This window comes from Sander vitreus, chromosome 11, assembly GCF_031162955.1.
Source record: "Sander vitreus isolate 19-12246 chromosome 11, sanVit1, whole genome shotgun sequence".
Lineage (NCBI taxonomy): Eukaryota > Metazoa > Chordata > Actinopteri > Perciformes > Percidae > Sander > Sander vitreus.
Window position 1 is genome coordinate 11,639,411 of NC_135865.1, and position 14,632 is coordinate 11,654,042.

General features: G+C 40.0%; 1 protein-coding gene across 2 annotated transcripts in view; it reads left to right on the top strand.

Annotated features, from left to right (window-relative positions):
- ccdc138 (coiled-coil domain containing 138) overlaps positions 1-13,607 on the top strand; it is an 18,762-nt gene extending 5,155 nt beyond the window's left edge. For both annotated transcript variants that reach the window (XM_078261624.1, XM_078261625.1), the window contains exons 8-15: positions 131-208; positions 394-513; positions 1,147-1,299; positions 1,421-1,537; positions 3,201-3,414; positions 7,209-7,382; positions 10,774-10,912; positions 12,265-13,607. In XM_078261624.1, coding sequence (XP_078117750.1) covers positions 131-208; positions 394-513; positions 1,147-1,299; positions 1,421-1,537; positions 3,201-3,414; positions 7,209-7,382; positions 10,774-10,912; positions 12,265-12,391 — 1,122 coding nt within the window. In that variant the 3' untranslated portion in view covers positions 12,392-13,607. The remainder of the gene's footprint in view (positions 1-130; positions 209-393; positions 514-1,146; positions 1,300-1,420; positions 1,538-3,200; positions 3,415-7,208; positions 7,383-10,773; positions 10,913-12,264) is intronic.
- Positions 13,608-14,632: the final 1,025 nt, after the last annotated feature.

Consider the following 14,632-nt stretch of genomic DNA (forward strand, 5'->3'; position numbering starts at 1 on the left):
ATTGAAAGAAGCTCTCCTTGCTTCAAAAAGTGCCCGATTTCTGTGCATGGAATGAAACAAAATGAAGGAATGTTTTTCTAGACAGTAGTCTTGCACAGCACATTGACACTTCATGTTTTTAAATCAACAGTTGAATCAGATCAATGAACAGAATAAAAAGTTGGAGAGCCAATCCAAGAGGGTGCATGCTCGACTTGAAAACCTACAGGTAAGAACATAATATTAACCAGTGCACAGATGTTCACTGATCATTGCTTCGTGCTTTTTAAGAACTAGAGTCAAGGCAGTTTTCTATGGAAAGCACTGTAAGTTCTAACATACAATCTGACTGAACCTTATACACCCTAAAAATAATTTAAAAACATATTTCATATTCAATACATTTTTTTCCAGAGGAAATATGAGCACAGCATAGCATCGAGAGGCTGTCAGAAAGTGAGCGTTAAGACCACGGAGTGTATTAAACCATCTAAAAAGGAGAAAATGGATGCCTCTGGAAAACCCAGCAACAAGGTAGTTGGAAAAAAATAAAATGTATGTTTGTGTTACGTCTGCATTACTTTATTTAATGTCCATGTGTTTATTGAAAAAAACACTGTGCACATAATTTGGCATGGTTACACACTAACACACGCATTTACACATATTCAAGCTGGAAACGGCACAACAGTCCTCCACAAACCACACTCATCCTGCCAGTTGACATGATAAATCATAGTTTGTGATTTTGTTATTGTCACTGTTGTTGATGAAGATGAATTATCAGTGGATATAGTTGAGCTCAGTGGCTACAGCTGTACTTGTCATTGCCAGGTTGATATCTTTCTTTCCCTATTCAGAGAACATTGACTGAGCCAAAACTTTCATTCTATTACCATACCTTTTCCACAGTTTAATTAACGCCTTTAGGCTCCCCAGTGAAATCACATTCTAGATGTAATGTTCACACTTCACACTTTTGAATACACCAGTATGTCCCATGGCTGAGCTTTGAATATAAATACTATAACTTATAGTCACATTTCTTTAAATCTTGACTTCTTAGGTGCTAACTATAACTAAAGTCAGCATTTTTTGATGAAGTTAGTTGCAGATGACTGCTTTAGCAATATAATTTAAACCCGATTTTCACCCTCCTTCCTTCAGGGCAGCTCACCTCCCACACCACTAAAGCTTCTGGTCCTTCTACTGGACTGGGTACTTGATGGACAGACGTTCTCGTCAGTAGCAGCAAACAAAGGGAAAGGTGTTGGCCAGTTTCTGCCTCCAGAGATCGTACTCAACGAGCGATGCCTTAAGGTAGCATGTTCACTGTAGCTTCACTGTGATCTCTTTTTGGTGTCTTGACCACAAAAGAGCATTAGATCAATTAACAATTTTCTATCGCGATCAAAGTCATAAATTGTCGCTGGTTCCTTAGGTGCTGCCATTATTAGCAGATCAGCTTCATCAGACTCCTTTGTCAGAACCTGACCTCCTCCTCAACCTTCTTCGCCTCATCCACTGGGCTTTGAAACACATGGACAGCAGTACACCGGTAAAGATAAGATGTGATTATTCCTGTGTGTAAACTGGGCTGCTGCTGAAAGTAGTTATAGAATGCATCTGAGAACATACAGTATGACTACAGCAATAATGGAACATATGAGGTATGTGGGCCTCGTTGTTTTTAGGTTTTACAGATTTTCACAAAAGAATATCTGGATTTCAGAAGCCAGCCTAATGGTTGAAATTGTGACAATTCAAAGAGCAGTATGTCTGATGTTCAGTAAATGTTCCTGTTACCTTAGCCATTTATTTTGTACTGACTGTGTGCCAAAAAGTAATTTGTAGGCCAGATGGTGTCACATGACCTGCAGTTCTGCAGTAAAAAGTTCAACACAGTGACCTAAGGCTAAGGGTAGCTTCATAATAAGTACTGCCTTAACACAGAAGCAAGGAGATGCTAGTTATTATAATTTATTTATTTTATATTTATTCCGGAATTCTGGGCTGTCAAAAAGCAACAACGGGGGAGTGAGATTGCATTCTGTAACAAAGGGCTTTTAATTCTGTGGCCTACCCCTTTCTAAGTTATAGGTGTTTGGCCTTGCAAAAGATGAGTGTTATTCTACAGAAAGCTGCTGGGTCACTTTCACAACATAAGTGCAGCAGAAACCAAACACGACGCACACGGTTTTCCCTCAAGACATAGCTACACATCAGAGAGGTACACATCCACTTCAGGTAGGGGATATCCACTTTATCGTTCCATCTCCCTTCACAGCACGGCGGGCGTTAATGTTTGGAGGTCCTGTCGAGTTCCATCTTGTGTTCAGATGAGAAGCGTGGTTGTCTGAAGTCGCCTGCCTGTCTCTGTGTGTTGAACGGAGTCTAGACATTAGAACAGGCTGTCCCTGTCTTTGTAGCTTTGATAAGGGTCATGAGCCCCTCAGGAGCCCGCCATGACAAATACTGTACATCAGCCGTTTCTGGTTGAACGCGTGAAAGGACAATTTTGCTTGACTGTCCAATCCCTCTTCGTAGGCTTCTTCTATTGTGAAGGCCATATACCAGCCTCCCTTAACCCTTAACTTTAGCTCATTGTCCAACCTCCCAATCATGAATATGAGCTATCCTCCAGCCTTCACCCCTTGCCCCTGTACCCCAATATATAACCACTGCCTCCAACTTCCGAGCTTCAGTACTCTTCTCCACTCCTGCTGCAGGGAGCTTGGGACCCACATGTTTGTTTGTCAGGCTGTGTCATATCTGCTCAGTGACATGCTTGATGTTCAACTGAAATCACATGCTCCCTTATTGCTTTAATATGTGTTCACTTTTAAGACAAAAAACAACCACTATCGGGCCACAATGTATAAATGTAAGAAGGGAGATAACTCAAAATATTGTGTCTCTATGGAGCTGATAGAGACTCTGGGGAAAGGGTGTAGTAGACAGGGAGAGAGGGATGTATTAAGTTTGTAAACCACCAGCTCTTCACTGCTTTGGAAAAAACATAAATATTGGATAGTAGCTGTTGTTTATTGGTCTGATTCCTGTCAGGCTGAGCGTGTATTTTCTACACTGGCATTTGATACAGATCATTGTAGGCATATCAATTCTTTTTTATATAACAAAAGTAACTGACTGCTGGCACAGTCATGAATTCTGAGCAATAAGCAACGTTTGTTTGTGTGCGTTTGTTTGAATCTGCACAGCATGTAGCACTATCTGCCACTCTGCGGCGGATAGGAGAGGAAGTATCAAAGCCCCCAGCCCAGTTAACAGTGCCTCAGTCTGAAGATCCAGACCTGCCCAAATCCTGCAGTGGGGCTGCTGGTGGACCCTGCAGGAGCTGGCCCTTCTACCGCAGCCCCTGTCCTCACACACGCATCCTCTCCGTTCTCATCATCCTCCGCACTGTCACACAAGGTAACAATACTACATACTGTATCTTAAGCATTATATTTGGAAAATGCAATCAGGTGTTAAATTATGGACATAAAATCAGGATAGTAGATTAGAATAATGAATCGGGTAGGGCTGCGGTTATTTTCATTATCAATAAGTGTGTGATTTTATTATTTATTTGATTAATCGATAAGGAGTTGGGTTCATTATTCTAACCTACTATCCTGATTTTATGTCCATAATTTAGTAATGTGTCATAAAAAAGTGAAAAATACCCATGGCAATTTCCGAGAGCCAAAGGTAACATCCATAAATTGCTTGTTTTGTCTGACCAACAGTCCAAAACCCAAATATGTTCAATATAACAATATAAAACTGAGAAAAGCAATACATCTTCAAATTTGAGGAGGAGGAACCAGCAAATATTCTTTGCTTGTTAAATTAGTGCATTGTATTGCAATAGAGCTGTCTATTGCAGCTCTATTGTAGTCCAGCCTTTACTTCCGTGACAACTTCCATTATAATGCTGTTATAAAACCTAGCTGCTAGCGTGGCACGCCCTCATACTCTGCTTCTGACTGGGTAGTAGTCCTTACCTAGCTACTGCGCATGTGCGACTCCCAACAAAGATGGAACAGAAGTGAGATGCCTCACTCTGTAGCTAAAACAGAGAGCTTAACACACAGGGTGAAAAGAGGAGCTGCAGCAATGTGCAGTACAACAAATATATGGTGTTCTTTGAAAATTAAACCATATAAACCTATTCTGATACAACCTCTAACAAGTATGAACCTGAAAATGAGCATAATATGAGCACTTTAAACAGTTTATTAATGATCAAACGTTTGCGATTGATTTTCTGTTACTCAATTCATTGATTAAATGTCTAAACTCATTCAGCACTAGAATCAGCTCAGCTGTGGAAAGCTGTTCAGCGTAGTTGATTCCACACAATGATATATTATTGTTATTGTTTTCCGTCCATTACACAGAATTGTACTGTCACAATAGTTGCAAAGATTGTTCAATCTCCCATGTTGAGAAATCACAGAACACTGAATTATTTATTATATGTCTACTGCTGGCATCGCAGACTGAATTTAAGCGATTGACTTGTTATGATTCATGTTTTAATTAGATTACACTTAACCCATGTTTAGTAATAATAATTGTGTTAATCAAAAGCAGATAAAAAGGAAAGGTTTTTAACCATCCATGGTATAGTGATGTCATGGCAGTCTAATTTAAGTTGCTGCTCAGAATCATAATCAGACAGAAAGTGTGAGCCGCACACCTGCTGTTACTTATCACTTCACACTAGGCATGTAGGTGTGAATCCACAGAAACAGCAGGGGGTTAAAACCTGTAACTGGGTGTTACACATACTTAGCATGCTGTGTAAATCAATCAAATGAATGCAAAGAAAATTACTTTATGAACTTGATTTTAAGATTTTCATTTGTTTATTATATATTTAATCTAGTCACACATTTGAATCTAGAGTCAATATTAGGGTTGGGTATTGTTTGGTTTGGATACCGGTGCTAAAGCGATACTTTTAAAACGGTACCGGTGCCTTAACGGTGCCTGAACCGATACTTTTTAAGAAAGTAAAAAAAAAAGAAGGGTACTAAACAGTTGGCAACATTAAAGAACGGCTTGTTTATTGCTAAGCCCATATCGTCAGAATTAAATGTTTAATAATGATGTAATCACTATAACAATAACTTTTGTTAATAGTATTAATAATAATAATTTCACTAGTAAATAGCTGTTAAATGACAAAAACAACCACCAGATGGGAAAAGGGCATTTAACAACAACTTTGAATGCACCACGAGGCTGTAAATTGCCAGTTTCATTGAACGCACCGTCAGTGTTTTTGCAACAGCAGCTGCAGATTGTTACATCCCGGTGTCGGAATCCTCTACAGTGAAATACAGTCACACTTTACACCGTTTAGCGTTAGCTGTCAGCATTGTAACCGTGTTTAATCCAGCTACTAGCTAGCGGTAGGCTAACGTTAGCTACATATCAGTGGCACCGGAATGAGGCACCGAAATCCGCGTTGCTATTCCTGCTGCAGCAGGATGTGTTACGAGGAAGTACGGCAAAATAGTAGCCTGTTAGGCACGACGCAAAGCCTGCATGCGATTAATACGATTAAAAAAAATTAACGCATTATGCTCGGCCCTTAATCGCATCGCGATTAATGCGTTAATGCTGACAGCCCTAATTGAAATATATTATAACAGCTATTGAATGCCATGACATGTTAAACATACATACAGAGGATTATTGCAAATGACTTTAGTGATCCTCTGACATTTCTTAAAGTGCCAGCAGTTTGCTATTTTTGAACCGTCATGACTCCTATTGGATGGATTGCTATGCATTTTTGTACCAATACTCAAGGTCTCCAGAGGATGTATCCCAACAAATGTGTTGGTTCTTGAGTTTTCATCTTCCGCCACCAACAAATTGACATTTTTGGTAAGTAAGTAAAATATCTCCACAAATATTGGATTTCTGTGAAACTAGGGCAGACATTCACTCTCCCCAAAGGAGTGCCATCATCAGGTTAAAATTTAAATTTCTCCAATGCTTTGGTTTGTAACCAGATATCTGCAAACTCCCATCCACCCCAAACAATTTTTGGACCTCTGCTTACGACTATCTTACAACTTTGTTTTCTTTACAAAGAGCATTAGCCTCACAGAGCCACTAGCGTAGCGATTATGCTCTTAGTTTCTTTCTGATACAAATATTTGAAAAGGAGCTTGTAGCTGCATCCATATTTTACTCCCTGGCCTTCCACACTATAAATCTTAGTGCACTCAGTGGGTGCAGTGTACATATCCTGACATATTTTATGAAACTCTCCTTTGAACTGACTGGCCGTATCTGCATCGTAATGCTCAAGGGCTCCATCAATATGTCTCTATAGAGACTTATTTCTGTCGGTCTGCTTACCAGGTTTGTCTTCTCCCCTTCTCTGGATTGACCTGAATCCAGATTGAAAATAATGGAAAGATGTTCTTCCCCCACAGATTTTCTGGGATCTTACACATAATAGGTACCATTCTGAGACAGAGCTAACCAGAATCAGTCCACAATAAAATATGAAAGCTTTTATCCTATGTCTAGGTTGTATAAATCCAGCACTTTTGGAAAATTTGAAAAGCATTTTCTTAGAACTTCAGAAATTCTCAGTACTATTTGAGGTCATCACAGATCATACTGTATGTTTGAATTTGTCAGGCACAATGGGTTCTGGACTGGAATGGGTTCTGGACAGAAGAATGGCAAGCAGTAAGGTCCAAAGTACAGAGGTGGAGTATGAGAACGAATGGAAACACAGCTTGGATAGTGGGGATAAGATGGGGAAAGCATAGATGGAAGACAAGTGTCCCGCTGCTTAACAGGCAAAATACTAAAAAGACTATACAGTACAAAGATGAGATTAGAGCATTAGTCGAAAACGATCATTTATGTTATTCTTCAAGTTTTTCAAACATTTGGTGGTTCCAGGCACTTAACAGTGAGAATTCCTGAAATTCTTTTGGTCTGGCATTATACAGTAGATGAATATGTTTGGGTTTTGGTCTAGATTTGTCTCTAGAATTGTTTGAAATATAAAATGACATAATTTAGCTTTTATTCTTATCCTTGCACGCCATGACTTGATTCATGGACAACAGTTTTAGCTGAAAGTCTAAAACTCCAATATTAGACTGAAATGATTTAAAAACTCAACTTAAAACTAAATCACGTATCTCTGTGTGTACATACGTCTGTCTCTGTCCTGTCTGCAGCTGATGTGCTGGCCCAGGCTCTGGACAGTCTTCGTACCGAGCTGATGTCTGAGGAGAGCCGAGGCCTATTCATCCACTATGGAGGAGTGTGTGTGCTGCTGTCGATGCTCCGGGCTGGCCGTGGAGGCCTGCACACACCTGTAGACATCTTCATGCAGCTAACTGAACAGTCCCGTAAGTAGGCGACACAAAGAGGGTTCAGGCACAAGCATGATCAGCTATGGCTGTCAAAGGAAACAACAAAGCAACCTTAGTGATACGTTTTGGTCACCACCACCAAACTCTGTGCAGTGCAGTTTCCTGAGTCAATTAGTTTGTTTAAAGATTTTCATCCATCAAACTGCTGTGATCACTTTTCTAGCCCAGACTTTACTATCACTCTTTACTATAATTTATGCCAGCTCCTCCTGCAGCATGACTTCATATCATCCCCACATAAAAAAACACATGTGAAAAGTAATGGGTTGTTTGAGCTCACATCAATCATATGCACTGGTCAGGCAAAAGATTTAGAAGTTGTCATAAAACCTTGAACCTCCACCACCTCCTGGCTCTTTTATAGAAGGACAAAGGACTTGACAGAGGTGGACGAGGGGAGAGCACAGCTGCAGTGTTTCCATGGGGGGGGAGTTTGGTTGGATTGTGAGCCGTATCATTTAAGATTGCTGTATGCTTCAGTAATACACAGCAGATCCATATGCTGGAGGTGTGTGCGTGTGCGTGTGTGTGTGTGTGTATACAGTTGTGTGTTTTAAGGGGACTGTAAGTCTGCTAATTATTGTGTTTTACGAGGAGAGACGGGAAAGGGGTGAGGAAGAGGGGGAGAAAGGTTTGCACCTGAAGGTTGCCAATAAAACAAAAGAGAACCAAAATGTCAAGTTGTACACACACACACACATACAGGACGTCTGTGGTCATACTGCAACAACTTGACTGCTTGTATAAAGTTACATTAGTTACACAACACATCTTGTTAATAGCACATTCATGATCCCAAAATGCAGTTGGCCACCTCATCACACACAAACACAGTGTTTTACAGTGTTTTTTTCTGGTTAACTGTGGTTACATTAACTACCAAACTGCTTAAAGTACCCATATTATGAAAAAATCACTTTTTCTGGGATTTGGGTTGTTATGTTGTGTCTCTGGTGCTTCCACACGCATACAAACTTTGAAAAAAAAACATCCATGCTGTTTTGAGTGAGATACAGGTTTCAGAATGTGTCCTGTCTTCAGTCTCCAGGTGAGCTGTTCAAAATCTGCACGGCTTTCTACGTAACTAGCCGAGACGAGGGGCCTAGGGGGCTAACCGTTAGCATGCTAGCGCTAGCATGCTAGCTCGTTCTCAATGGCAAAACACTGCTACAACACACACAAATTCACCCTAATCTACAAAATAAATTGTATAGAACTACTTACATGTCCCTGTTCTGCAGGTATTGCACGCAAAGTTGGAAGTGCGCCCTCACTTAGAAGAAGTCTCCGGGCTAATCCTGCCTTGTACAGGCCGAAGTTGCAGTAACAGCTAGCTAGCTCATGTAATCCTTACCTAGCTACTGCACACTGACAACAAAGATCTTACAGAAGTTGCGAGGTCTCACTCTGTAGCTAAAACAGAGACCTGACACAGGGTGAAAAGAGGAGCTGCAGCAATGGGCAGTACAACAAAAATATGGTGTTTTTTGAAAATTAAACCATGTAAACCTATTCTGATACAATCTCAAATTACAATTATGAACCTGAAAATGAGCATAATATGGCCACTTTAATGCAGTAAATTACCTTCCATGGTCATGTATGAAGCTACTTGGTGTGTGTGTTTGTGTTTTTTCCATGCTTGCCACAGTAGAGAAGTATTTGTTGTTATATGTTTTGATGGTGTTGCAGTTAAAAAGGCCCTCCTTGACGTGGTTATACTAATTTAGAAAATGACTTTTTTCCCCCTGTTTCTGACTATTTAATGTGTCCCAAAGCACCTATGTTGTCAACCGTCAAACCCATGAGGAATGTGTCTGTATTTCTGTGAGTGTTTCTGTCTCCATCAGTCTCCATATAGCCACATATGTGTAGAATGTAGCACACATTAAAAGGTTAAACACCCATCAGAGGACTGGGCGGTGTTCACAGAGGTGTTCCCAACATTCATTAGGTTCCTAATAAGATCCAATATCACTCAGTGCCTTTGAAATAGATAATAAGATAAAAGTGCTAGTTGCAAATAACGTTATTCTAATTACCTCATAAGTTGTGAATCAGTTATCACTCTGGTCTGAAAGATATTGAAAAATGAAACCAAGTGGTCACAATTTCCAATGACGCAAATATGACTACAGCTTTTATGTTATCTCTTTAGTGCGAAAATGAGTAGTCAATTGACAGAAAATGAATCAACAATTTGATAATCAATGACTTGTTAAGTAATTTTAAAAAAAAGGCAGACATTTTCCTGTTTCAGCTTGTAAAATATGACAATTTGCTGTTTTTCTTTGTTTTATATCACTGTAAATATCTTCAGGTTTTTTTATTTGGTCGGGCAAAACAAGAAAATAAAAAGCAACACTCTGGGTGACGTCACCTTGCTGTCTTTTGTGACATTTTATTGGTCCAAATGATTTATGAATTAATCAAAAAATAATAATTAACCGATTAATCAAAGTAAAATAATCATTAGTTGCAGCCTCTGACCTCTCACAACTTTGTTGGACTAAAGGATTTTGTTCAGCTGCATGTACATAGTTTTGATGATAACCATATTGTCCAGCCACTATCGGCAGACACTACACTAAATATTCCCCAGAAAGTTTGAGTGAAAAAAGAAAATATGCATAGCAAGCAAGAACAAAGTATAGACCGCTGTTCATGGTCAGTAACATGCATCATTGTAGTTTTATAATCTTGAGGTGATGTTATTGCTGGAAACGGATTGACCAAACTATTCTTTCCTGCTTTGTCCTTCTCATATTATCAGATTCTACCCTTCCCGTCTTATCTGAACCTGATCCTGCTCTTCCCGGTCCAATCCTCTGCTTTGATTTGATGCCAGCAGAACCTCTGTACCAGCCAAAAAAAGTCCCTCTGTGGCTCATATTATATTCTTACTGACACTTGTGCGTGGTCGAAGACAGCGGAGAGTTAGATTGAAAAGGAGAAGCAATGTGACTTTAGCAGAAACAAATGTTTGTTTACCAGGAATTGAGAAATTTTAGGAATTTATTAATTTAAAAAATGTGCAGCTCCCATCTGTGTGCACTGATGCGATTGTCCTTCCTCTTTTTCATCTCCCTGTGCGGGTGTGTGATGTTATGGTTTGATGGGGGGGGAGGGGTCAGAGTTAACAGTCTCTCTGACCAGCATCTGTGTCCCCGGCGAACTCCGTTTGATCGTAAAGTGTTGTCACGGTCTGTTTGTTTGTGCATCCATGTAGTTTTAATTTCTATGCAAAGCTGAAGTTGATCATCTCCATCTCCTCTGAAGTTTTAACATTGCATAAACAATGTGTTGTTCATTAGAGAAATTGTTTTTATAATAATTTATATTCTTTGCTCTGTTTGTGTGCTTGTAGGCTACTTAAATCCCTTCCTGGAGTCGTGTAGCTGTGAGGAGTTTTTCCGAGCGGCCTCCCAGCTTCTTAAAAACCCTCGTCTGGAGCTCCCGACACTGGAGAAGCTCTCCATCCTCCTGCAGAAGCTCTCCAGCATCAGGTAGACACACTCTACTCCATACTGATAATACCACACACTGAACAAGGAACAAGGTAGTAAATACCTGCAGGCTCGGACATATGCAACCATACGCACTCTTATAATTTCTGAGAAACACTCAACCTGGGTCCAGATATGAGCTCAGTTATATACTTCAAACTATTTGTATTCCTTTTCCCAAGGATAGGCAATGGCATAATAATAATCATAATGCATTTTATTTATATAGGGCTTTTTACAACACTCAAAGACACTTTACAGAGTGTTTTGAAAATAAATCCACACACTAAAATCCACCCACGTTAGTCAAATTGAAAGCAGCTCTAAAAAGGTGAGTGATGACATGTGATTTGAACATGGACAGATTGGTGCAGTTGCAGATGTGTTTGGGCAGAGAGTTCCAGAGGGAGGGGGCAGCTATAGAGAAGGCTCTGTCACCCTATGTGGACTATTACAGGTTCCCAACCTTTTTGACTTGTGACTCCTAAAAAATACAAATATTCAGTAGTTCAGAGGGGCCTAGTGCCTAGTCTCGCTTTGCCAGACCTTCCTCCACAGCGCTGCGGAGGAGGGTCAGGCGAGTCCACACAGCATTCCGGGATGGGAGAAAAACATGCTATGGTTTATTGGCATTTCTTTTAGACCAATCACAATCGTCTTCGGCGACGCTAAGCGCCGTACGGAGTTTTAGTCATGCAACAGAAAACTCAGATTGAACAGATAGTCTAGCGTCCCGACCTCCAGGGGAACCATAGGATTATTAAGGTCAATCATAGCCACAGTTTGTGTTGCAGAACAATGTTTAAGGTCTAAATTTAATCATTTCTAGGTTGTGGTGGTCCTGTATTTAGTTGATCTTTGTGTGTGCTGAAGTCATATTTAACACACACACCTTCACCTTTTCTCAAAAATAGCCATGCCTGCGGCTCTAGGGATGGAAATGTTGGTTGGTCAGTCAACCTCTTTGGACCAGACTTAAATATCTCAACAGCTATACGATGGATCGACACATCATTTTGTACAGACATTCATGGTTCCCAGACGATACTGGTAATCCCTGACTTTTCTTCTATAGCACCTTCACATCTGGAGAAGTTTGGTAGTGTATCTATTTCCTGGTGTTCACTAACCTAGTCAACTGGTCATCAAGTTGAGAATTTTATTTGTCAGATCTAACTTTTAAACTTAATTCTTGGCCTGTTCCAGCCAAGTAGTGTATACCCAGCCAGAGAGGACTAGTTATACAGCTGTAGTACACTGGTCTACTACTTGAGTGTGCTTACTCATGGGACTAAATGTATTTCATTGAATGTCTTTGGACTGATGGGTGTATTTCTTTGATTTTTGTCCAGGAAGAACCGCTGTCTGTTTGAACTGTCCTCCCTCCACCTCCAAATACAAGAACTTAATCAGAGATCCAACCACACACACACCTTCCTCTGCCTGAACCTCAGGTCCATCCTCCACAACCTCAAATAACACTCATGTGTTTCTCTGCCTCATGCTCCATTAAAGGCCTCTTTAAATATTCAGACTTTCCAGTTAGGATTAAAGATGACTTTCCTTGTGTTTCAGTACTTCAGCACGTTTCTTGGTCTTTCATGTGTGCTCAAACTGTAATAACCATATTTCCAACTATACAGTACTTCAAGGCTCCATCTTTCTCTACCTCAAATATCATATGCAGACGCACATTCTTTATTTATATAGTGATATGTTTTTGAAGTTCTTTTGTCTGCCAGAAGTTTCTTAGCGTTGTGTATGTTTTGCACTTTGTGACCCGTTTGTTTTTATGTTCCACAATGCTAATCTGATGTCTTGTCTTCTCTTCTTTCTGTGATGAAAACGAGGGTCATGCTTGCCAGTGGCCTTAATGGGTGTCTGATGTGCTCAGAGGAGGAGAGGCTGTGTATGTGAAGCTTTTTTTTTAATGACAATAAACAAAAACAACTGAAGGACATTAAGATTGGACTGCATATGAAATGCGGAAATCCATATGTTTTGTATAAACTTGTCTTATTTGTTTGTTCCAGAGCATGGGTGGGTTGATGGAGTAATGGTCTCAGTATGGGGCACATTGATGGTGTCGGTTGATGGAGGAGAATGAAATGTTCTGCCAAATTAAATGAGACCTGCTTTAGATATTTGAGATTAAGTAAATCCTTGAGTGCTTGCAAGCACTTGGAAACTGTCTGCATCTGCACCAAGCATTACATTTAAAGTAGTTACATTGTTGGAAAAGGAAACACATGGTGCTATTGATATGTACAACAGTAATGTACAGTCAAACTACAATGGAAAATATAAATTTTGGAAATCGGACAAATTTGCAGCATCATGCATCTCCAAAACAAGCTTAACAACTACAGTATATTCACTGTAATTACTTTTTTATAGCATTTTCTATTTTAATAAATGTTTTTTTCCTTTGGAAGCCTCTGGATCATACAGTACATCCATGTTCAGCTGCGTTAAAGGTTCTTGAGTGAGCTATAGCTTATAGTTTAGCCCATTTAAAGGTGCAGTAGGTAAGACTTATAAAACTAACGTTGTGTCATATTTGCTGAAACTGACCCTATGTTACAGTAGAACTACATGAAGCAGGTCATTAAAAAAGAAATCCGGCTCCTCTGGCACCACCTACAGCCTACGGTGCGATTTGCAAAAATCCACCGCTCCATGTTCAGATGCACCAATCAGGGCCGGGGGTGTCTAACTGCGTGTTGTCGATGTTCAAATTTTTTGGCTAAGTCCTGGATCTTCACAATCCTAACTACAGCACCTTTAATGATATGAAATGCTATTGCCCAAAATGACTTTGGTTTCTACCCACTTCTGTTATTACGTTGCAGGCACCAGAGCACATGCAAGAACAATGTTAAAACAGAGCTGTTTATATACAAAATGACTGGAAAACTATTTATTTTTAGTGACCTTTTAAAAATGATTGCGCTGTTGTAAATAAGTAGTATACTTTTAATCTCCACTGGGGGTGAAACTTGCCAGGGCATAGATGTAGAGACCAGAAGGGGAACATTCCCCTCCATCCTACTCATTAAGTCAAAGCCAACCTTAAATTCTTTTCTTGCTTACTTTTTTACAACTGTCAACAGCCGTAAGCAGAGGCGATTTTATTATAGATAATAGTGGAGGTCACATTTTGCTGGCAGTATTGCAGATGAGGAGAGTATTTACGTATATCGCAATCCCATTGTGGCTTTTGTGAATTGTTTTGCATCTGGATGATATCAAATGGAAACAGCAGCTTTTACGATCAACAGCAGAACACATTCTGCACACAGCAGCCACGTAAACAGCAAGCCACCCAGGGTACATGTGCAGGTCTGACCTTAAACCCTTAGAAATCCCAAAATCAGTTTGTTGTGTCAGATCTCACCCCACCACAGGCGTCTGTCACTTCAAGGCAGATGCAGTGTGCTTAATAAAATCACTCTGTCAAAATCAGAATTTTACCATCAACTGTTTCTTCAGCATTCATCTTTTCTGCCTTGGATCACGGAAGCTCTCTCTGTTACAAATGGATTGAAACCTGCAGCTCACTGTGAAGCCACTCATCACTTTCTATATCAACTGACCTATTCATTTGACAAAGCTGTTTATCTGGATATCTTTCAGAGCTTTTGACCGTATCCCATGGCCTTCCTCAGCAAATGGAATTCGCTCAGTTGGCATTTAGGATAGTCAAAAGCTAGTTAGGGG